The sequence below is a fragment of the Acartia tonsa genome, chromosome 1 (genome assembly GCF_053477335.1).
Source record: "Acartia tonsa isolate MP-2025a chromosome 1, ASM5347733v1, whole genome shotgun sequence".
NCBI lineage: Eukaryota > Metazoa > Arthropoda > Copepoda > Calanoida > Acartiidae > Acartia > Acartia tonsa.
In genome coordinates this window covers 62,066,192-62,089,742 of record NC_137260.1, presented here as the reverse complement: position 1 = coordinate 62,089,742, position 23,551 = coordinate 62,066,192, and the positions used below count along the sequence as shown (strand labels likewise).

Sequence of the window (23,551 nt, the reverse complement as noted above, 5' to 3'; positions counted from 1 at the left end):
GGTGAAAGAGAAGCGTTGATGGAATGCAGGTAACTTTGGAGCTTAGGACAATAATTGGATCTTAATTGGGAGAGGATGGTTCTGTAGTGCCTAGGAAGTTGGATCTCAGAGGGGTTGATGTTGGGAGGGGCATGATTAAGGACAGGATTAGGGGGGTAGGAGTTGATGGCTTGGGTAACTGCAGAGGTGTGGAGTCGGGAGATGGTGGATTTGTAATTTGCAGGGAGGAGAGTGTTGTCAGGGGTGAGAAAAGGTTGGAGATTCGGGAGGAACATGGATTGGAGGGTGGATTTCTTGGATCTAGGACCAGGAGGGGTTGTGACATTGGGGAAGGATGGGTGGGAAGGACGGAGGGAGGAGGCCAGGTACTGGGAGCATAAAAGGGAGAGGTGGTTCCGTACTGGTAGGATTTTAGTTTCTTGGTGGAGGTGGCTAATGGGGGATTTTTTGGTGGAACCAGTACAGATGCGGAGGGCTTGGTTTTGGAGGACTTGGAGTTTGTCAATGTTGTTTTTGGAGGTGTTAGGAAACCAGACAGGACAGGCATAGGTGGTGATGTTTGGAACAAGCCAATAAAAATTCTATGTAAATTGTAAGTACCCAAAGTTTGAATAAGATGAACAAGTCAATAAAACTTTGGGTACCAGTGTATTTCACAGTACAATGTCCCCTCCTTGACTTGGAATCGTTACTATGTTTTTTAAGTCAGATCTAACATACAAAAGTCCCTTTCGTTTAATTTAGTCAGTAAGTACTGTGACAACTTTACAAAATATGTAGTTTTAGTTCAAATAATAGATATTTTAATGATGGTTTCTTAGTCATTTTTAAGGAAAATGTAACATTTTTTGAAACATATAATTGATTTTTAAACAATCAAGTAAAAGTTTAAACTGTTTCATAAATTACTACTTTTTAATAACAATGGCACATTTATTTAAAAAATAATAGTATTTAAATATGTTAATGTAAAAAAATATTTACATTTTAACTTCGCCATACAAAGTAGTGCAATGGAATAAAATAGCTTCATTACACGAAATCGATTATAATTCATGTCTATGCAATGCTTTAAAGTAGTAAGGTTTTTTGTCTGTCCTTTAAGAAATTTATTTCCGTAATAGGCAGGTTTTTATGCTATTTTTCTGTTCCTTGAGCCACTAATGCAAAACATATAAATAAGTACTTACCTCATCATTTGAATACAAACATTGTAATTATTTTTAATCCCTTGTGCTTTATAAAATATCATTTAAGTGTAAAAAATAATATTTTTATGTTTATTTTAACCTTGCCAACAAAATATCTATAAAATTAGCGTCATGCATGTCATTTTATGTTTAGTTTTTATTTAGTAGCGAAGCTACTCTACAATTTGAATTGTACGTCCGTCTTTCTATGTCCGTCAGTTATGATACAGCAGTTAAATAAATATTTTTCTTATGTTTGGTCAGTGGTACTGGTCACTGAACTGGTTTATAACTTACTTTATTATATTGTCAATCTATGATTTATTTTGTCTCACTTCTAAAGTTCTAATGGATGTTGTCATCCTTGTTTATCACTATATATTTTCAGAGGTGTATATTCGTAAATTTTATAACAAAAGTATAGTTTTTATCACTTTACTTTAGGCTACAACTCCTTTCGACTTGACATTTTTTACGTAGGTTAATGATATATCATTTTTTATATATGTGTTATATGCGTGTAGAAAATACATAAATATCATTCGATTGCATAGCATATAAATAAGATACTTTAAAACATATTTTTAGTATCGAATCTACTCTACAGCCTAGGTTTGTTTAAATTCTTCAGAAATTTTGGAAAAAGGTTTTGTAATATGAAAACTTTTAAGATGCATCATTTGGTTTAAACGTGTAAATTATCCCATAATTGGACTAATAATAACACAGTGTAGAAACAATCCAACTATACTATTGGTTAGAAAGTGTACATATTTTGGTAGAAAAGGCATTTTTATTATATTTCATCAATGTTATAATTTAGCAAAGTATATTCTTAGGATAAAGCTTCTATTGTTCAAAAAATTCGACCCTATTTTTGAGGGATTAAATCATATGTAACTAAAAGAAAAGAAATATTTTCGACTGCTAGAAATTCCTTTCTTTCAAACTTTTCATGGCGTCTAGGTATTTATCCTTGCTGCGAATCTTAATTATAAAATCATCCTTGTTAAACTGCAACTGTATACAACAATGAAGCCCTTGCTATTAAAGGTGCATGAAATAAAATCATCCTTGTTAAACTGCAACTGTATATAACAATGAAGCCCTTGCTATTAAAGGTGCATGAAATAAAATCATCCTTGTTAAACTGCAACTCTATATAACAATGAAGCCCTTGCTATTAAAGGTGCATGAAATAAAATGTTGAAAATGACATTTTACTTCCTTGAAAACTAACAATCTAACACATTCATGGAGATAGGTATAAATAAGCAAGTTCTAAAAAATTTGGTTTAAGTGCAGCTACTCAATTACAAGGGTATGTCCGTTAGTCACATAGTCGCAACAAATTACCAAATTGGACTTTAAACAATACTGGTCCTAAAAACGTTTAAATTCGCTGTTTCATTTGATTTCTTAAAAACCTTGGGGACTTTTTTTATTGGTGTCAAACTTTAAACTTTAAACTTTATGTAATTATCCCTCTCTTCCTGAACCTACTTTAATAACAATACATTTTTGCAACTATGTCATCTGATGTTTTTTTTTCAAACAATTGCTCTATTTTTATCTATCAAAAGTGCCAAATAGGAAGAAATATATTAAAACATATAAATAAAACTTGTTGTCTTTTTCTTAATTTTCCTATTAGAATATATAAACAGGTGTACTTATAAGTATTAATAGCCTAATATCAATTGACTCTCCATATGTTAATTAATTAGAACATTATTAAATTAATTTCATATCAATCTGAATTATACAAATAATAAAAAATGCAGTTTTCTGGTGGCGTACATAAATGCGCGAAAAAGATCTAAATTAAGGTTACAGATCATATTAGTCTTAGAATATTTGTAGGCCTTCTTATGCCGACTATAATGATATATATTCGCTCGGCCGCCATTTTGCTGTTAGCAGCCGTTACTGAAATATAAAAAAAAACTTACTGTAGTTGCAGTTGTTAAGAACGTTGATGGGGTCATTTCCCATTCTTCCCTCGTGGGCGGAGTAATAGTTGCAACCATTCACACAGGAGCTCCAGAAATCATTGATCTAAAATAAATGGGCGGAGTAATAAATATAATAAATGTGCGGAGTAATAGTTGCAACCATTCACACAGGAACTCCAGAAATCATTGATCTGAAATAAATGGGCGGAGTAATAAATGTAATAAATGGGAGGAGCAATAGTTGCAATCATTCACACAGGAACTCCAGAAATCATTGATCTGAAATAAACGGGCGGAGTAATAAATATAATAAATGGGCGGAGTAATAGTTGCAACCATTCACACAGGAGCTCCAGAAATCATTGATCTAAAATAAATAGGCGGAGTAATAAATAAAAAAAAGGGGCGGAGTAATAGTTGCAACCATTCACACAGGAACTCCAGAAATTATTGATCTAAAATACCTAAATGGGCGGAGTAATAAATATAATAAATGTGCGGAGTAATAGTTGCACCCATTCACACAGGAACTCCAGAAATTATTGATCTAAAATAAATGGGCGGAGTAATAGTTGCAACCATTCACACACGAACTCCAGAAATCATTGATCTTATATAAATTCCTTGTTAATTTAGGTAGTATTTTAAAGTTTTTCATTTTATTCTTAATAGAAATACACTATTTTAAGACATGAAGATATATTTCGATTTTAGCAATAGATTTCAATTCATTTTGTCTACCCAACAATAAAAAAGATTAAGTTGTTAATTATTAATTGGAGGAGCTCTGTGAAATTTTGACCTTATTTGTTTTTAAGAGGGGTTTGGGGTAATTTCTTTTTTAAAGGGATTTGGATTTTTAAAATGGTTAGGTAGGAAATTTGAGATAATATTTCATACAAGATTATTGGGGAACTTATAGGATGCTTATTTGGAGAAGGGGAAAAAGTTAGATAAAATGAGTTTCACGGCTGCTATATTCGATAGTTGCTAGAATTTTTAAAGTATTTTAATAAAAATTGCCGTAGTGGTAATTTGGTAAATGCTATCAAATTAAAACTCAGAAAAAGGTTCTGTAATTTAGATAAAAATATTATCATTATATGAGACAAATCTATTGCAAATAAATAATTTCCAAGGTAGATGCAATAGGTAGTTTTTAAAACAATCTAAATATCTACTTTAAGCAAAACCAAACCAGAAATACTGTTTTTACATTCCATTTGTTTAACTTGATTAAAAGTTATGGATTGAAATTTGCTTAACAAAAAAAACATTTAAACGAATTCTTCACTAACTAGGCATTGAAAAAATATCTTGTAGAATTCTATATAATCGAGTAGCTAATTTACTACAGAGAAAATAAGATCAAATGTTGAACTTAATTGCAAAGAAAGTAATTTAGTGCAATTATAATTACTAGATAATTAAGCTTATTGACATCTTTGAACAATAAAAAAGACTAAGTGTATGTACGACAAAAAAAACAAGTGTATTTATAGCATGACCTCTTTGTCTTAATTATACATAATATGCTGTTTCATAAAGTAACAGGTTGCCTGTCAGTCTTTATGAATTTATGTCTTCAAAGATCTCCAAAACATCTGGACTCCTTGTTACATTGGTCAATGGAAGGTTTTAGGCAATTTACCTGCCCCTCCCGACCCCCCTTAAAAAAAAGAGCCCATGGATACTAATATGTCCCAAAGATCGATTACTATTATTACTATTTACATTTCTTGTTTTATACCTAGGTATAAAGTTTGCTCCTTATAAAAATTCAAAATCAAATAAAACACAATATAAATTTCAAAGAATCATTGTTTGATGTTTACTTTCATAAGATCCGTATTATACAAAAACGAAAGTGTCCAAATAATTTTTGAAACGTTTATGAAATTGAGATGAAAAAGAAAGTTTTTCAAAATGAAAACATGCATACGTGATCTTTGATAGAAGATCTAAATATAGATCAAAATTAGAGATAAAAGGGTAAATCTTTATTATTTTTGGAAATACCATCCCACCCCTTTATTTTTGTCGTTATTAAACGTATAAGTCATGCTCAAATTAAGAAGGGGGGGGGGGTCATATACAGGAATTAATTACTTATTTGTGCCCCGCCCCCTTCTGTGGTCAAAGGTTTAATTAAGGGAGGGAGGGGACATTGATCTGTTTATTACACTAGTCCCCAAAGTGTAATCTTATTCGTTGTCTTTAACAACTTTGGGGACTTTTATAGAATTATGATTGTTTGGTTCATTAATCTCATAGTCCAAACGCTTTAACCACTAATTGCAATCTACAGAAGGGGTAAACTTGTGTATCATCATTGGGGATGTACACATATTTTGCATCAGCAATTGTCTTATCCCTGTAGATCTATGGTTCTTTTTGTTGAATGAGGGAAAGGGGAAGTTTATGTTACTTTTTAAATAACGAATCCTTCCACAAAAAAAGCAGGTTTTAATTAACTTACGGTCCAATTATATACCATGCATTTTGATTTGGCCTTGGTAACACAAATTTTTACTATCCAAATATATAAAAGTAAAAAAAACTACATCTAATTCTGGAATGATGCTTTTTATTCTAAAGATTTTATTCAATTTGTATGAAAACTAAACCTTTCAATATGGTTTATTTGTTTGTTTGTCAAATAAGACGGATTAGGTCTGTTATTTAATTAAGTATTGGGATGGTTTAAAGCTATTTTTGACACTTAACTCAACCATATACGAAATACAAGCCTTAAAATAGAAGCAGCCGCTATATTTGAGAAAAACTATAACAAACCTGTTCATAATAAGGATCCTGGTCTCCTCCATAATATCTTTCACAACTATCGGGGCAATTTTGTCTCACAACAGCGGGCCCAGAAAACTCATAACCCTGTGGGCCACCCTGCACGGGGTAATCATAACCTTGTGGACCACCCTGCACTGAGGGGTAATCATATCCTTGTGGGCCACCCTGCACTGTGGGATAGTCATATCCCGGTTGTCCCCTGACCAATGTTATCACAACAAATGTACAGATCACTTTGCACCACCACATCTTTGTACAGACTGCTGCTGCTAGCAAACTTGATTAATCAGGGCTAGAGCACACACACACACGCCCGCACAGCTGAGCGCGGGCGCAGGGCTGCTAGAGCGATTATTCCAGAAGTAAAAATATCAAAAGAGGGGAAAGGGGCAATTGAGAGCGTATATCTAAAATAAAGGCCTTGCTTCTGCTTAGCCAAGCAAATCGAGACGCGTCCTTTCACTGGCAAATCTCTCTAAAATGTTCCCTTTTCTCTCCTATCATCCACTCTCTTTCTGCGTTCACACACTCTCGCTTGCTTGGGACACTCTCATGAAAGAGAGCGAGTGCGTATTGTTTTTTTTCTATTTGAGTTTGACAGGTAGAAAATGGATTCGTCTCTCTTGCAGGGCTTTGATTGAAACAGGGTTACCAGATTAACTTTTCAACAAAGAGTAAAGTTTTTATTTCATTAATAATAGAATAAAATTTTTAACTCTTGGGCTTATTCTGTCTCAGAGCATATCAAAGTTTTAAAAAATATAAACATAGATATTTTTTATGAGTTAAATTTCTAGAAAATTCTGGTAACTCTGTTTGCTACGTAGCAACATCTTTAAACAGAGTGTCAAACTTTTTATTAAAAATAGTTTATTTTGACTAAATTTAGATCAAAAATTGGAATTGGTTGACATTTTCTCATTGCCCAATTATCTAAAAAATAAGTAAAGGAAAAGTTAAAGTGAAAAACAGTTATAATACATGAATAACTAATAAATAAAAACTATTAATAAAAAGTTGTTACCCTAATAAAACTGAACGCGGCAAAAGCACAATAATGTAAACAAACAGACAATTTCAAAATAAATAAAAACAAATCAGAATAATATTTATTTTTAAACTTATTCTTAGGACAAAATTTTATTTTCGAGAGTTTTTTTCCATAAATTCAATGGATGTTTATGTTTTGTTTAATTATTGTAATAGATCACTTTTTTTTCAGGTATTCCAAATAATTTAAATTATCATATGACTTTGATTTTTAAATTTATATTTTGAATATTCTCGCAGATACTTCTCTTGCATCTATGGGCTTTGAATTGATAATAACGTAAAAATAGCTAAAAACATACAAATACATATATTCAAAATTAATCCGGGACTTGGGTATCAGAAACTTTACTAACGCGGAGAATTCAATTTGGTTCAGTGGTTAAAAAATATCTCAAAAGACAAACCAATAAAACTTTACTTTATATAATAGGATTTAATTTTTAATTACAAGATATAGAAGAAGATGTCAGGTTCGTGTCCTGCAACATTATCTCTGTCTGAGCATGATTCTATTTTGTCACAAGCATACAAATCTTATTATTCTAAACAGGTAAACTTTATTAAGAATAAAAGTCTTAAATTATTAATTTTATACAAAAACTTTGAAATCATTTCAATAAACCTTATCCCTTTTAGAATTTATTTTGAAGATTCTCCTGTAAAATTTGTCTACATATATTTCAACATGCTTGTTGTTTTTCTGTTTCTCCTGCTACTTTTGGCTGTTTTCATTCTTGTTGAACAACAAACAATATACAGTACTTACTATACACAATACTAGTCAAAATTTGCTATTCAGAGGTTTTGTAATGTGATGCTATGTGTGGAAGGTCAAATAATTCACAGCCACCAAGAAATTTTATCTGCCTCTTCCCCTTGGTTTGATAACATTTTCCAAAATCTGGATAAAAATCTTCAACCAATCATTTTTCTCAAAGTATTAAAATTTTTGTAATGTTTTTAAAGAATTTTTAAAAAGTCTTTTTAATTTTGCTGCTTTATAAAACTGACATAAAAAAATTATTGATTAACTAATTGTTCTTCAATTTAGATATTTTAAAACATAATCTTTTCAGGATGTTAAGCTTATTGAGATTGAACGTTTATTGGCATTATTGTACTTTGGTGAAGTTTCTGTGAGTCAAAATGAAGTTGATCAATTATTGAAAGTTGGAGAATCTTTACAAATTAAAGGTAAACTTTTATCTTCCGAAATATAAAATAATTGGGGCTACGCCCCCGAGAGGCCTCTAGGGGCAATAAAGGTGGTGGGATAAGAGTCGACCTGCCCATTTTAATTTTAGTTTAAAATAAAAGAATTAAAGAATTTAGGGGGACTTTTATTAGAGACGATTTCACTTTAGACGGTGGCTGGTGGTATCCTCTTCCCATAAAGTTATAGACCCTCTTAGAACTTATAAAGGAGGATTATATTGGTTCAGCAATTAGTGAGATCCTTCCGTACAGACAGACAGATACACACACAGACATCCTGTCACTTTAATAAAGTGTTTTTTTGTTGAGGAACAAAGTATTGTATACGTATAAAATTAATGCTTTATTTCTATTTCTTCATAAATTGATTTTGGTATATTAAATCAAAATTTAAATTACGACTGGTTCTATCTTAAGGGCTAAAATGTCCGGACAAGAATTCACCAGACAACGCAGTGGAGCACTCGCAAATATATTCAATGAACCAAGATAAAACTGGACATGAGTTACGCAATTTTGAAACACAAAGGTAACATCTAGTTTTAAGGTTCCTTTTAAATGGTTTGCTATTTAAACATAAAAAAAACACAACAGAATTATATTATAGCAAATTCTTTAAGAAAATTCACTAACCGTTTCCTTCACAATTGGATATAGAATACGTTGATACTATGACAGAGGAAATTTTCTCGTTAATTAGGTTGCTGCAATAGTCCTTATTTATTGGTCAGTTCGTTCCTTCAGTAAAAAGGAAGGGGGTGGGATAAAGGAGGTGTATGAGGGTTATTGTTATAATAGCCAGCTGGAAGTAGCATATTATCAGTGTTTGCGAGAATCTCTCACTCTATCCACATATTCTATATCTATTCCATTACATTGCATCTGGACCACTCACGAACTTTCAGATTTGAGCGAAAGCAGTACCTATTCTCCAAATGTCAGAATTAATTATCAATTAAAGAAAATTATCAAAACTAAAAATATTTCAGAAGAAGTTCATCGCCTGTGTCAGTGGGATTTCAGATAGCAAAGTAAGATTTTTTAAGAAAGAGTTAATTTGTTCTCGTGTAAAAAAGGACATTTTTTGAAGAAAAAAATCATGGATTAGGTACGTTCCTTGCTTTTCATCTCTATAATTCAGTGCGTCAGTCCGTAACGATATGGGGGAAATGTGATTTTCTCGGTTGGTGAGATAGGCCGCTGAATTTCTTTTGTTAAGGTTCCCTATACTATTCCGTATATAATTTACTTGGCCTGCCAGTAATGCTAAAAAGATATAAATAATAAAACATATAAAAGTATATTTTGTGCTTCGCTACTTATGGATTTTTTCATCCTAGTTTTAATTTTCTTTACATAATTCTTTTTTTTAGAAAGTCTGCACCTGAAACCAGAAAAGAGGAAGGACAATGTGTACCATCAAACTCAAGAGAAAACCAAATAAACCTTTATGTATCTCCTACCACAAGTGTAGACCAAAAGAATCCTCCCTTAACAAGCCTTTCACTGCATACCTATACAGCTACAAATATTGTAGAGATTAAAAAGGCAGCGCAAAGTAACACAGAAAATGTTTTAGATGATGTTGTGAATTATACACATAGTTTGATACCAGCATCAGCTGCGAATTCAAAAGCAATCTCTAGCAATCAAATAAGTTTTCAAATTCAAACAGGTAAAAGAAAGAATATCCATTTGTGTTTAATTTTATATAAAAATCCAGTAAAATTACATTAAATTTAAAAGATATCCCAAAACCATCCCGGAAGCGATGTAAAACAAAATGGAGATTTTGATTGATTTAGTAGTCTTATTGAAAAAATGACCCTAATACTTCATAAAATACTAGCGGCTTCGCCCCTAGCCTCTAGGGGCTTTGCCACAAGAGATGACAACAACAAAAAATTCAAAAAAAAAATAAGAAGAATTAAAGAAATCTTCTACAAAAGAAATTTTCTACAAAAGAAATCTTCTACAAAAGAATTCTTCTTCAAAAGAATATTTCTACAAAAGAATTCTTCACCAAAAAAAAAAAAAAAAAAAAAAAAAAAAAAAAAAATGGGGGGGATTTTTTTGTTTTTGGGGGGGTTGGGGGTGTCCCACCCCCCAAGAAAATAGCTTAAAACCACCGCAGGACCAATAGGTATATACCCTGAAGAGTAGAATCCATTCGGTTCAGTGGTTACCGAGATCTTAAGCTTCAGACGGACAGACGGACAGACGGACAGACAGACGGACAGACATCGTTCTACTTTGTATTATAGATATTTTTTTCTTCTATTTTTTAGGTGGAAAAGAGTCAACTGCCGTGACAAGCTGCCACCTGCCAGTCAATGAAATACTTCCTTCGTGTACAGTAAACCAGAATATACCATCTTCTAGGTGATTTAACCTGCATTTGATTTTGAGAAATTCCCTCAAGAAGTATTATTGTATTTAAGTTTCTATCCATTATGTTGCAAATATATTTGCATCATTGCGAAAATGTACAACCAGCTCCACGTATAGTGAAGCGCACATTGGAATTCAAGGCTTTGCTTTAAGGCAGTCAGTATGTAGTTATCATTTATTAAACATCATGCAATAAGTTAAAAAAATAAATGTATAATAATGAGTTATCTTTTTATATATAGTAAAATGTATTTTGGTATTTTGGTTAAGCAAAATGGTAAATAGTTTAAACAATTAATTAAAGTTTTTTTTCGAGCACTGAATCTTTCCATATTTGTTTTAGAAAAATTTAAATGAAATTAAATTAAGTGGGTGGTAGTTTTTTGGACTATTCCTACGGTGACATAACCCTTCGGTACCTAATGCAACCTAACATAACCTGATCTAGAGTAATAAACAAACAAACATAAACAACTCCACCCCCCTTTTTCCAATTTACTTCAGAATAAGGGGTGGCAATAGGATTCTGTGCGGACTAGAGAAACCGCCTAATTAATTCAATAAACCTATTTGTTTACATTTTGAGTTTAAATGACTCTATTTCAGTGGAAACCAAGCAATCACTTGCACAAGTAGTACTAGTCATATTCTCCCCATCATCACCCCATCTCAACACATGCAACTCTTTTCTGCTAAACCTGAAGCTAAAACTGACATTTCTCCGACGTCTTTTGCATTGGGTCATCAGTCTACGAGTCCATCGAAATTTGTGGAGGAAAAATATCCTAAATCCAAGAAGCGCAAGGTATTTTGATACGTTAAAATTTCGTAATTATAGCAGACTACCAAACCCTTTTTTTGTTGATTCTTTGTATAAAGAACATAATGAGTTGCACTAGAGGATAAATTGGCATACACACCCAATGACGATAAACAAAATTTTATCTTTTGTAGATTAAATAATTGGTTGAAAAATTTTAACAAATTTGGAACCAATTAATCAAAAAATAAATGTACCCATAGTATTTGGACCGGCGAATAAGAAAACTTGGTTATAAATCTTTAGGAACCAGTGTAATCAACAATATCCCCCCCCCCCCCCCAACCTAGAATCCCCCCTGTTTTTTTTTTCTGTTAAACGCCCTGAAAAAGCATATCTGAAATTGAAGCATTGAAATATATTTGACCATTTTCATAAATATGTATCAAATCAAAACTATGTCAGATTTATGAGAGCAACGCACCCGTGTATGACAACAGACAAATCTACGCCGGAGATCTGCTACAGACCCAGCTGGACTATGCTGGAGAGGAGGGGGCTGAGGATTGTGACGGATTGCATCAGGAATCAACGGATATGTAATTTTTGGGATAGGGACTAGAGAGTTCTTGTAAGCTTATTAGGTAAAAGCAATAAGAATGAAGTTAGACTTGATTAATCTATTTGTAGAGACTGTTAGTGGCTTGCCATACCACCCCTCCCCCACTTAAAATTAACATTGGAAGGCCTTCCTTCCCCTTGTTTCAACTCCTAGTGTTTTTACACCCAAACCCCCCCTCCTTGGTGAATTGCTATGCATGCCACTGGAGACGGATATTTAAAAATGAATCAATAATAAAAGGTTTTGTTTCCTGGCAATTTTTGACATGTTTTGATCACAGAACTAAATATGATGGAAACCTATTTTTTTAAAACTGTCATAACATTCTGAATAAATGTACTTTGCTATTTAATTTATATTTTATTGGTTATTAAACTTGTTTACTTTCCTTATCCTATTTACAAATCCTTTTATATTTAACTACATAGTTGGCCAGTGATTCTATGGTTGATCTCGCTCTTGTTTCTGGGACTGAAGATTATGGTGCCTTTAAAAAGGTATTTTTGACTAATTTTTAAGTTTGTTATACTGTGGTATTCGGCAACCGTGAGCCATGCCTATGGCAACCCTGACCTGGGTTCGGGGAAGGGTCAAAGGCCCTCCCCCGAGTCCTGGGGAAGGGGTCTGCCGACCCCCTCCCTATGCCTAAAATTAATGATAGATTCTGACAGCCTTATTATGGTTAAGCTGTATTGTTAATTCCCCCCACCCTTTCCAGGGATGGGGGATCATTATTGCCCAAACTGACTATTGTATATGTATTATATTGATTTCATTTATGATTATTTATTCCTATCTGTGTAGTTATTGTTTGTTGTATATAACGTTAGTAATCCTTAGACCCTCAATAAAGAAACAACTGAATAGACTCTGCTTATTATTTAGTGATTGCTAGAGAAGCGTAGCTTCTCTATAGTATAGGTGTCCACGTCTGTTCACACTGCCGTAGTCATTTGAACTCTGGTGTCTGCCATTTATCCTAGGCGGATACCACAACTTTTGGTGACAGCTGTGTGAGATTACGGCAAACCACAAGTGTAGAGCAGACGCGCAGCTGAGGCTAAGGTACTCCCAGCAGTGAAACTGGCAAAACTGACACAAGCAACCTGAATTACCCACCCTGGATAGCAAGGTCTAATTCTGCATCCGGCAGTTGTGGAAGCGAAATCTAGCGAAAGACCACTAAGTGTGGCGGAACCCGAGCTGCGGAGAGTAGCGAAATCGGACGAGAGACTGCGGAGAGCAGCGAAACTTGACGGAGAACCACGAGAAGCGCCGACATCTAACGGAGAATTGAGCGCTCAAGGGCTGAAACAGGCCTGCGGACGAGCTGAAACAGGCCAACTAAGTGTAAACGGCTGAAAATAGGCCAACATTTACTGCAAGAGATAGCAGGATTCAAACCAGCGGCGCTGCAGGAAGGGACATTCCCTGCCGCCACCAGCCGGATTCGGATACACGGCGCTGCAGGACGGGACATTCCCTGCCGGCGACAGGCTGAAACAAGCCAAATAGCTGCGAGCGAACATACGAGTGTAGTGTACCAAGCAGAAGAAAACTACGTTAACTCCAAGTATCCTGAGAGGCTACAGCGCAGCCACCCATCTAGAAAAGCAGATATTATATCACATTGTAGGGATTACCACCCTAGTGTGAAGGCTGAACAATAGATTTATGAGCAAGGATTGGTAAACAAATTGTTGTGTATTGTGATAAAAACTAAAAATAGAACAGGCTTGGTAAGCAAATCTGTTGTGTATTGTGATAAAGCCAAAAATAGAACCTAGATGTAATATAACAATACATTGATAAACAATCTAACCCCCCAAGCCTCCAGCACAACAAATACACCCCTTATTCCAACGGAAAGGGAGGGGCCCACCATCCATTGAAGAAAATACAATCGAGGTGACATAACAATAAGCCCAGGATTAAGGAAAGGGCACAATTACCTCACCACACAGTTACCTCAAACCCACAGCACTCCCCCCTCTCCATAGGGGGGAACGAACGGTTTTACCCCGTCCCCTCACGCGCTCCCCCTTCCTACCCACACTTGAATAAGTCCGCCCGCGGTGTGGAGATAGCGACCGGGAGAACAGAGCGCCATTTACGGGTCGCGCAGCAGAGCTCGGGACGCACAACAAAATTCAACGGACGAATAAGACAAAGCGGACCAATGAGAGAGCGGGTTGAGGGATAGGTGCGCGTTTTACCTGTGTGCGCGAATCTGACGGTGCGTAAGCGCGTTGCAAGGAAAGGATATTTCATGCACACACACACACACACAGGAGCGGAGCTACTCCATAGCATCCAACAGAGATATTTTTAGAAAACAAGACTTGCAAGCTTCTCCCTCCTATCTATAGTGTGATAAAGGAAAACCCAATCAGTTCCTGACAGCAGTTCAGACCCTCAACAGCTATCTACCCCTACCAGCCTACTCTACAACTCAGAAAACTAGTGACAAGTACTTTGGGTACACCTAATTTAAATCTTTGTAGTTAAACTACCAACCTAGTGATAAACAGTGTTGGCTGCTAGGCTAGAAAGCCTCAAGTGTAAACCATTTATAGTATTGACTTAAAACTTCGTGTCCCGCCGCTGAACCTTTGACCCGATGGAGCAGCCGCAAGCGCCAGGAGGCGACCAGCTCCAAGGATGGCTCCAGGATGATCCCCAGCCGGCTCCAGCCGAGTACCGCAAGCTGATGCTGAGTAACCTGCCGGAGTATAGAGGACCGCCCAAGCAATCCTGGAATTCCCACATCCGGAGACTCGAGATGTCATGGGCGGCTTACCGTGTGCCTCCCCATGACACACTAAACCGCCGCAACGCCCTTTTACTATCCCTGGCGGGGCAAGCGGCGGAGATGGCCTCTCATCTGTTTGGCAAGGCAGGCCAAGCCTTGACATACGAACAAGTCAAGGCCGAGTGTGAAATGGTATTTCGTCCAGCCTTTGAATCCCAGACTTTGAAGCAAGCCTTCAGGGATTACAGGCAACACTCGACAGAACCTATACAAGCATACATATCCACAGAGTGTGCATTGTATAGGGAGGCCTATAGCCATGAGGACCTTGAATTGTTGATAGACGAATTAAATCGTGGCATTCGTAACGCTAATGTGAAACATGAAATGATGGGTCATGAGATCGCCTCGGTACCTGAGTACACGAGGCGAGCCATGTTTACCGTCACAATGATCTCCAAGCAGCTGAAGGAGGGTATGTGCCTAGTGGACGCCACCGACGGGCTCACGGGATCAGCCAGCGTCCAGTTGCCCCAATATGATGAGTCGGAGCCAATGGAGATTGGCGCCTTGGCTCCGGGTCTCCACCAGATGGGGAAGGTCGCCCCAGATGACAAGATTCCAGGTCGCTGCTACCGCTGCCATGGGAAAGGCCAGCGAGTCCGAGACTGTCCGACGCCTATGGAGGTCAGCCTAGAAGAGAGACGCACCCAGCCACGCCGTGACCGTCCTGCCAAGTGCGACCGTTGCCACTATGCCGGCCATACGGCGGCCGAGTGCAGAGCCGACTGGGACCAGGTAGCCGGCCGGAGGCGCACTGCTGACAAGGGCGCTCCCCCAGGAAAGCCCAGCAGAGTAGCCAACATGGAAGGGAGCGCGCCCCCAGCAACACCCCAGCAAGCAGCCGCCCCCAACGCAGCGGGCCGAGCCGACGGAATGCCGCAGTTTGGAACCGTCCCAGCTAGAATCAACGTACTGGGAGGAGCGGCTGAACCCAACCGGGTTGGCCTGGGCTTCAGCCTCAACCACCTGGGGCCGGAGTTCGTGCAGCCCAATAACATCGCCGAGCCAGAAGTCCTGAGGCCCCCACCCTTCAGCCTCAACATGATGGGGCCTGCCAGACCGAGTCTACCCAGCAAGAGTGGAGGGGCGCTACCCAGCGCCACTGAGACGGTGTACGGAGAGGCCCTGGCGGCCGCTGAACGAGAGAGGCAGGAGGCGCTAGCCAGCGCATCGGAGTCGATGTATGGGGCGCCATCCGGCGCCGCCACCTGCGATGACTGGGGGGTGCTATCCAGCGCCCCCACCCTGGTGCCTGGGGCGACAACCGTCGCCGCCACCGAGATACCTGGATCCTGGAACGAGCCAGCAGCCCCAGAGGAAGGGGTGACATCCGTCACCCCCAGTCAGCCAGCGCCACCAGCCCGTAGGGAGAGCCCAGCCATACACCATCCAGCGCCCACTGCCAGCCGAGGGAATCCAGCTGCCCATCATTCCCAGTCGAGCCAGGATAAGTTAAATTTGACAAATGTATTGTATCCAAAGTATTGTAACCCTCCAGCCTTGCCTGTGCCTCCCGCACCAGAGGCTGGGGAGATTGAAATTTGGGGATATAAGGACTTGCCTGTGCCACATGCACCTGAGTTCCTAGGACAGGGGAGGGACGTAATCCAGGGCGAGCCTGTGCCACACGCACTTCAGCCCTATGCCACTGGGCATGCCATGGACAAGGGAAGGGACCCCTTGGGGCTAGGGGAGCCGACACCCAGGCAGGCGCCAGTCGCCTGTCAGTCTGTCATTGGGGAGGGTATCGGGATGCCCCGGGCACCCAAAGATAACGCTCAATGGAAATTTGTATCTAGCCAGGAGCAACCCAGCCGTGTCCAGCCCCAAGAAGCAGCCGTGGTCCGAGCCGAAGATCCCCAGCCGCGTGCGCGAGGTCGATGGCTGTCTGGTAGATTCTCACACTGGTGGATGGTTCTGTGGGGACTACTGCTCGCAGCCGTGTGGCCTACAACTAGCTACGTCCTGGTAGGGTGGGACTGTGCCAACCCCACCCATGTCACAGCCTACAACAAGGAGAAGATGTGTAGCACGGAACCGCTACACCAGGAGGTGCCCTTGGGCCATGAGGTACATGTCCTGCAGCAAGTCAAGATTAGGGAAACAACAGGATATAGCTGTCAGCTCACCGTGTCCCAGTGGACATTTAGGTGTGGGGTATGGGGTCACCTCAAGGTGACCTCGGTCCCCACCCTCATGAGGCCAACCAAGATTGATCCAGAAACGTGCCGAGACCTGGCCAGGAACCGAGTCTACACGCTGCCAGGCAAGACCCAGCCACTGACGTTCCAGCTGAACCATCCCCTGTTCTTCACCCTCGATATGGTGGGCGCCTTGGTCAACAGCCCCGAGGGGGTGGGTTGTGAAGGGGAGGACGTCCACTTCGAGGGCCAGCTGTACCGCAATGAATTAGTGCTCCAGGAACGACGGCTGCTGGTCAAGGAAGAGACCTATGTAGTGGAGAATGGACGGGTGGAGTCCCAATCTGACCACCTGACCCTAGAATGTCCCCATTCTGAGCTGTCTTGCATCACTGGGGAGGCCACCTACGTGTGGGACCACCTGGGGAGAGATTGCCCCTTGAGGCTGATCCGCAGCCTCCAGCCTAGCCTAGTGATGGATGCGTTCCTGGTTGACCATCAAGCCCAATTCTTCATCAACATGACCACCCCCACCTCAATAGTGAACTGCGACTTTGAGGCCCATGCCACCAACCACCCAGCATTGTTCGTGGCAGCTGACCCGGCCGCGGCAGCGCTGCCCAGAGTATCGGCCAGGGATGTGGATGTCCCCCTGCAGGCCCAGATACATGCAGGTTACATTGGATTTACCCTGGAGACACGAATGAGAAGCACCGCGGCAGAAGAAGTAGCGGCCAATTGCTGGAAGCTCCAGCAACTAGACCCGGCCCACCCGGTGCGTGTCCAGGGGAGCACGTTCTCTGTACTGAGGGGAGATGTACTGCTCCAGCTTACCTGCCAACGCAACAAATATGTTGTCCGTGAGAGCAATGAATGTTGGGACAAAGTGCCAGTGGAACCCACAGGATTCGTAGATGCCGTGACAAAGGTGTATAGCGGCCACGCCACCAAGATTCCCTGCTCCTCCACCTACCCCCTAACTGTGCACGCGGAGGAAGGCTGGATAGAGCTAACCCCCGCACCTAAGAAGAGGCCACCCCCGCTGGATACGCCCAAGCAGCTGCTGACAGAACCCTTGGATGACTTTAGTTCGGGAGGCTTGTATTCGCAGGCTGAGCTGAACGACTGGCAGCAGCTGCTAGCGTTCCCAGCGTATAAGGCCGCCATGCTGACCGGCCTGTCTTATGGCTCATGCGTTCAGCAAGGTAGCTGTTCGGCCACCGGAGACCATGGGATCGTGTCCTACGATATCAACCGACTGGCGGAGGAAGGAGAAGCCGCCCTGGATGTCTGGGCTGGGTTCAGACAAGCTATTCACGAGTGGGGAGATGGCACAGCCATACTGTGTTTGCTGCTGTTAATTCTCAAACTGCTGGGGGACTTAACCATCATTTCCCTGGCAGCCGCACAAGGAGGTGTACGGGCCGCCATGAATGCGATGTCACAAGTGTTCCTGTACCACCCAACCTTGTACCGTAAGGCCTTGGCCAGAGCCAGACTCACCCATGCCAAGTCCCGGGACTTTTCAGTAGACTGGGATGCCATTCCTATCGGCCGGGAAGCAGCCGAGGAAATGGTGTCCATGCAATCAGCCGATAGTGGGAATGACCGCCCAGGCAGGCCTGGACCACACTCTGGAAAGCCCTGCGGCCCCTCGGGAGGCCAGGCTGTCGCTCAGACGGTCAACTTGGTAGCCAGTGCCCCAGCCGCTGCCAACAACAACCAGAACGCCCCGTTACTGACCGGCCCCGCAGCGGCTGTGCCACACGCCAACCTGACACCTGCTGGCGCCGAGCTACGTGTCCAACAAAAGCCAGCCTCTACCTTCTATCCCACGTTGGGAGCCTATCAGCCCTGAAAATCACCACTAGGATTCCATTGAATCATTATCGTTTGTATTTAACTTAGCCCTAAGGAGCGGGCCGAAGGCCTCAACCACTGTCGGAAGTCTGGCAGGGAGACCCCCTCCCAGCCTTCCGAGGGGAGAGTTGTGGTATTCGGCAACCGTGAGCCATGCCTATGGCAACCCTGACCTGGGTTCGGGGAAGGGCCAAAGGCCCTCCCCCGAGTCCTGGGGAAGGGGTCTGCCGACCCCCTCCCTATGCCTAAAATTAATAATAGATTCTGACAGCCTTATTATGGTTAAGCTGTATTGTTAATTCCCCCCACCCTTTCCAGGGATGGGGGATCATTATTGCCCAAACTGACTATTGTATATGTATTATATTGATTTCATTTATGATTATTTATTCCTATCTGTGTAGTTATTGTTTGTTGTATATAACGTTAGTAATCCTTAGACCCTCAATAAAGAAACAACTGAATAGACTCTGCTTATTATTTAGTGATTGCTAGAGAAGCGTAGCTTCTCTATAGTATAGGTGTCCACGTCTGTTCACACTGCCGTAGTCATTTGAACTCTGGTGTCTGCCATTTATCCTAGGCGGATACCACAATACATTCAAAACTAAAATTAAAATAGAGGGTCGATTTCTCTCCCCGTCCTTGCCTCTAGAGGCATAATAAAGTAGCTTAGTTTAAAGCAAATATAAATATTGGTAATGAAAAAAAAAATTTGTGTTTTAGACACAGAACCTAAATTTGATGATTTAGATTTGGTCCGAGACTTATCTGTGCTACAATCTTGGAAAAGAAATCATTTGTTTACTTTGCTTTTGTAGGTAAAGTATCAAATTTCCCATTACACGAACATCCCAACTATTTCGGACAACCAACCCTCTGATTGCATGACCTTTGTCTAGAAATCCTAACTGTGTGTTATTTCTGCGTATTTTTTAATATTTTTTTTTTTTTTTTTTGGGGGGGGGGCAAGGCATACACCCTCCTCTTACTAATAATGTCATGCATTTGACATCAACAGCTGTAGGTACAACTTTTAATGTCTTTATATAAAAACTTGGTGTGGATGTTAGGAGGGGTATAATCGCAGGGAAGGAGGGGTCAATGGACTGTTTATTACACTAGTCCCCAAAGTTTTAAAATAACATTTTCTCATTCGTTGGGGACTTACTGAATTTTGATTGCTTGGTTCATAAAGTGTCCAAACGTTTCAACCAGTATTTGTTATCTAGAGAAGGAGTAATTTTGTGTATCATCCTTGGGGATGTACATCAATTTATCGGCGATTGTCTTATCCCTTTAGATTCCATATACGTCCTTGAATCACACCTAACTTCCAAAAATGATTTCAGATTTACCCAGTTTAAGAAGTACAATTTGAACCGCCACATGCAGAAGAAACATAATCAATATTATCAACTCACATACCAAACTAAACGCAGATGCCTTGCAGAGGTACTTTTAAAAGCGAAGCTGTTCTATAATTAGGGTACTTCTGTACGTCCTTCCGTCCGTGACAGAGGGCTTTTATCTTAATTTATGCATGCTAGAATTGTCCTAAACTCTGCATGATAAATCCTGTTTCCTTTAGGTACAATTTAAATATCGTAGCAACTCTATGATCATGACCAGAAATGTGCAACATAAATTTTTATGTTTTAAAAGCAATATTGTATATATATGATATAATCATCCGATTTACTGTTTTGATTCCTAGGATAATTGGGCATAATGTCACAAGCAAAGCATCTCTAAAATTAAGTATAAATGTCTCCTTATTTTAACGTCTTTATTATATATTTTTAGTTGGCAAGAAGATATGAAGAATATGTAACCTCTACAATTCTCACTGGTGTGCCCTCTCAAGGCAATGAGAAAATGGCTCAGGATATTTTACAGGTAGGTTGGAGGTTTCTTTCAAGGTGCCTTTTGGAACACAGGATCCCCCCCTCACGGCCGCCTCCCGTTATTTTGAAATAAATTGAATATAAGGGGGGGGGGGGGGTTATCTTACTTAAGGTCAACTTAGGTTAGGTCATTAGGCATTGGATTGATGAAAACAATAACCTCACCACCCACAAAATTATTTTTAATTCATTTAAAAAAAGGAAAGGTGGGTTCAGTGTTCGAGAGGCACTTTGGGGGGAAAGCATTGGTATGTTTTCAAATCAAGAACAATTTTGTCTAGTTGTAGTACAGGAGAAATCGCGCAACCTCTTATTTTCTGAAATATGTCAAATGTTTTACAAAGGTCGTCTTAGACATTAAATATAAATATATGCTAGGGATCTAAAAGGATAAGACAATGGGAAATAAATTGATGTTCATTCCTAAAGAGGACATTACTAGTAATAGTAGGGGGCATGCCTTAGTCCAAAGCAGGCGCAACACATTCACAGTTAGGGCTTCCTGACAAAGGTCGTGAAATCAAAGCAGGCGCAACACATTCACAGTTAGGGCTTCCTGACAAAGGTCGTGAAATCAAAGCAGGCGCAACGCATTCACAGTTAGGGCTTCCTGACAAAGGTCGTGAAATCGAAGAATTTAACGCCTGGCCCTTATTTGTTATCAACTGACTCCAACAAGATATTAACAAGAGGTATTTTTAAAAGCGAAGCTTTTCTATGATTAGGGTTGGTCCTTCCGTCTGTCCGTACGTCTGGAACGGATAGCTTTTTTCGTTAATTTAGGCATGTTAGAATTGTCCTTTTAAGTTCAAACATTGCATGATGATTCCTGTAATAGTTAGGTGTGATTTAGAAAGCGTAGCAACTCTATTAACATTACCAGAATGTCCGTACGTCCATTTTCAACATATTGATTTTTTTTACATTTTTAACAACAAATGTGATCTAAATATCCGATTGATCTGATTTTTGGTATAATGATTCCTGGGACAAGAAAGTACAATATTATAAGCGAAGCAATTCAATAATCAAGTCCTAAAAATGTAAGTATGTCCATAAACATTATCCTGTATCAAGCAGTTTTTCAACAAATTAACTTACAATTTTGCTTCGACTCTTATAAATTTATATTCTGATTATCCAGTTCTGACACTATACAAGTGTTAATGTCTGTTTGTCCTAACGTTTCAGTGCTTTCTTATGGATGTTGTCATCTTTGTTTTCAGTTGAAGAACCTAGACTGGAGTGAACTATTGGGAGAAGAATTTTCAATGTTTAACATTCTTCAACAAGATGATAACATACAGAATTTACAATTATGCTAACTTTTATTACTCAGGGAGGAGGAAACATTGGACTGTAAATTTAACTGGTACCCAAAGTTTTACAACCATCTTTGTTGGCTAAAACCTTTGGGTACTTTAATTAGATTTTGATTGATATGGTTCCAAACTAGTACTGTCTAAACTTTTCAACCAATGATTTATCATTTGTAATGTTTATTAATTTATCGTCCAATGTCTTATCCCTTAAGTTCCCTGATAAATTGTTCCATTTTCTGTATGTTTACAAAAGATTAATTCTTAGTTAAAGTTAATGAAATAAAATTTAGACATTTCTAAACATTTAATTTTAATTTCAACAAGGATGACAACATCCATAAAAGCGAAGCTCTGAAATGGGAGGACAAACGAACATCTGTAGAGAGTCAGAACTGAATATTAATGCATATGCCTTGCCTATTCAAAATTTTAAGTAAATTTGTTGCAAAACTGATTAAATACATGTTACTGTTTAAGGACATACTGACGTTTTTAGGACTTGATTATAGAGATGCTTCTCTTATAACACTATACCTTGTTGTAATAGGAATCAGTATTAAAAAAATCAGATGAATAGGATAATTTTAACATTCAAAAATTTGTTGTCAAAAGGTAAAAAAACAGCTTGATTTAAATGGACGTACGGACATTCTGGTAACGTTTATAGAGTTACTGCGCTTTCTAAGTCATACCTAACTGTTATAGGAATCAGCATGCAATTTTTAAAATCGATAGGACAATTCTAACCTGTTTTAAATTAACGAAAAGAGCTAACTGTAACGGACGGACGGACCGACCCTAATTATAGAAAAACTTCGCTTTTAATATCAATATATTATTCTTATATATAAAAGTAACAAGATGTCTTCTGTTTGTGTGTCTACAGCGAAGGATCTTTGTAACCGCTGGACCGATATGGCACTTGAACTAAAGTGGATCATACACAGACAAAATTTTTGAAGACATATGATATTATTTTGGACTGCTCTGTGTCTTCAAAATAATAACGCGAAATCATTTTTTAAAGCGAGGCTTTTCTATAATTAGGGTACGTCCGTACATAACGGATAGCTTTTTTCTTTAATTTAGGCAAGTTAAAATTGTCCTGTCGATTTCAAATTTTGCATGATGATTCCTGCAGTAGTTTGGTACGATTTAGAAAGCGTAGCAACTCTATCATCGTTACCAGAATGTCCGTACGTCCATTTTGAACATGTTGATTTTTAATTTTTATGTGATATAATCATCCGATTGATCTGATTTTTGGATTATTGATTCCTATTACAATAAGGTACAAGATTACAAGCGAAGCATCTCTATAATCAAGTCCTAAAAATGTCAGTATGTCCTTAAACAGAATTCTGTATTTCGAGAAGTTTTGCAACAAATATACGTAAAATTTTGTCAAAACTTTAATATTTTTATTTTGTAAATTTAGTTCTGACACTCTATAAGAGATAATGTTCGTATATCATACCGTTTCAAAGCTTCACTTTTATGGATGTTGTCATC

The 23,551-nt window shown here is 39.0% G+C and overlaps 2 protein-coding genes across 4 annotated transcripts in view; one reads left to right on the top strand and one right to left on the bottom strand.

The window, feature by feature from the left end:
* Positions 1 to 6,661, bottom strand: part of LOC145325902 (uncharacterized) — a 57,651-nt gene extending 50,990 nt beyond the window's left edge. The window contains exons 1-2 of one of the 2 annotated variants that reach the window (XM_080168912.1): positions 5,942 to 6,661; positions 3,143 to 3,248 (exon numbers count right to left, since the gene is read on the bottom strand). In XM_080168912.1, coding sequence (XP_080025038.1) covers positions 3,143 to 3,248; positions 5,942 to 6,202 — 367 coding nt within the window. In that variant the 5' untranslated portion in view covers positions 6,203 to 6,661. The remainder of the gene's footprint in view (positions 1 to 3,142; positions 3,249 to 5,941) is intronic. The other variant, XM_080168905.1, reaches the window with a different exon arrangement.
* A 757-nt stretch (positions 6,662 to 7,418) lies between these two features.
* On the top strand, positions 7,419 to 22,340 carry LOC145325886 (uncharacterized). Of its 2 annotated transcripts, none has more exons than XM_080168879.1 (14): positions 7,419 to 7,556; positions 7,806 to 7,943; positions 8,083 to 8,200; positions 8,639 to 8,750; positions 9,214 to 9,252; positions 9,595 to 9,896; positions 10,510 to 10,603; positions 11,219 to 11,417; positions 11,838 to 11,957; positions 12,423 to 12,491; positions 19,564 to 19,631; positions 20,163 to 20,265; positions 20,617 to 20,709; positions 21,944 to 22,340. In XM_080168879.1, exons 1-14 carry the CDS (start codon positions 7,470 to 7,472, stop codon positions 22,040 to 22,042), a joined length of 1,641 nt encoding a protein of 546 aa, XP_080025005.1. In that variant the 5' UTR covers positions 7,419 to 7,469; the 3' UTR covers positions 22,043 to 22,340. The 2 variants fall into 2 exon arrangements, with proteins under 2 accessions (XP_080025005.1, XP_080024997.1); XM_080168871.1 differs by having other exon boundaries at positions 9,211 to 9,252.
* Positions 22,341 to 23,551: the final 1,211 nt, after the last annotated feature.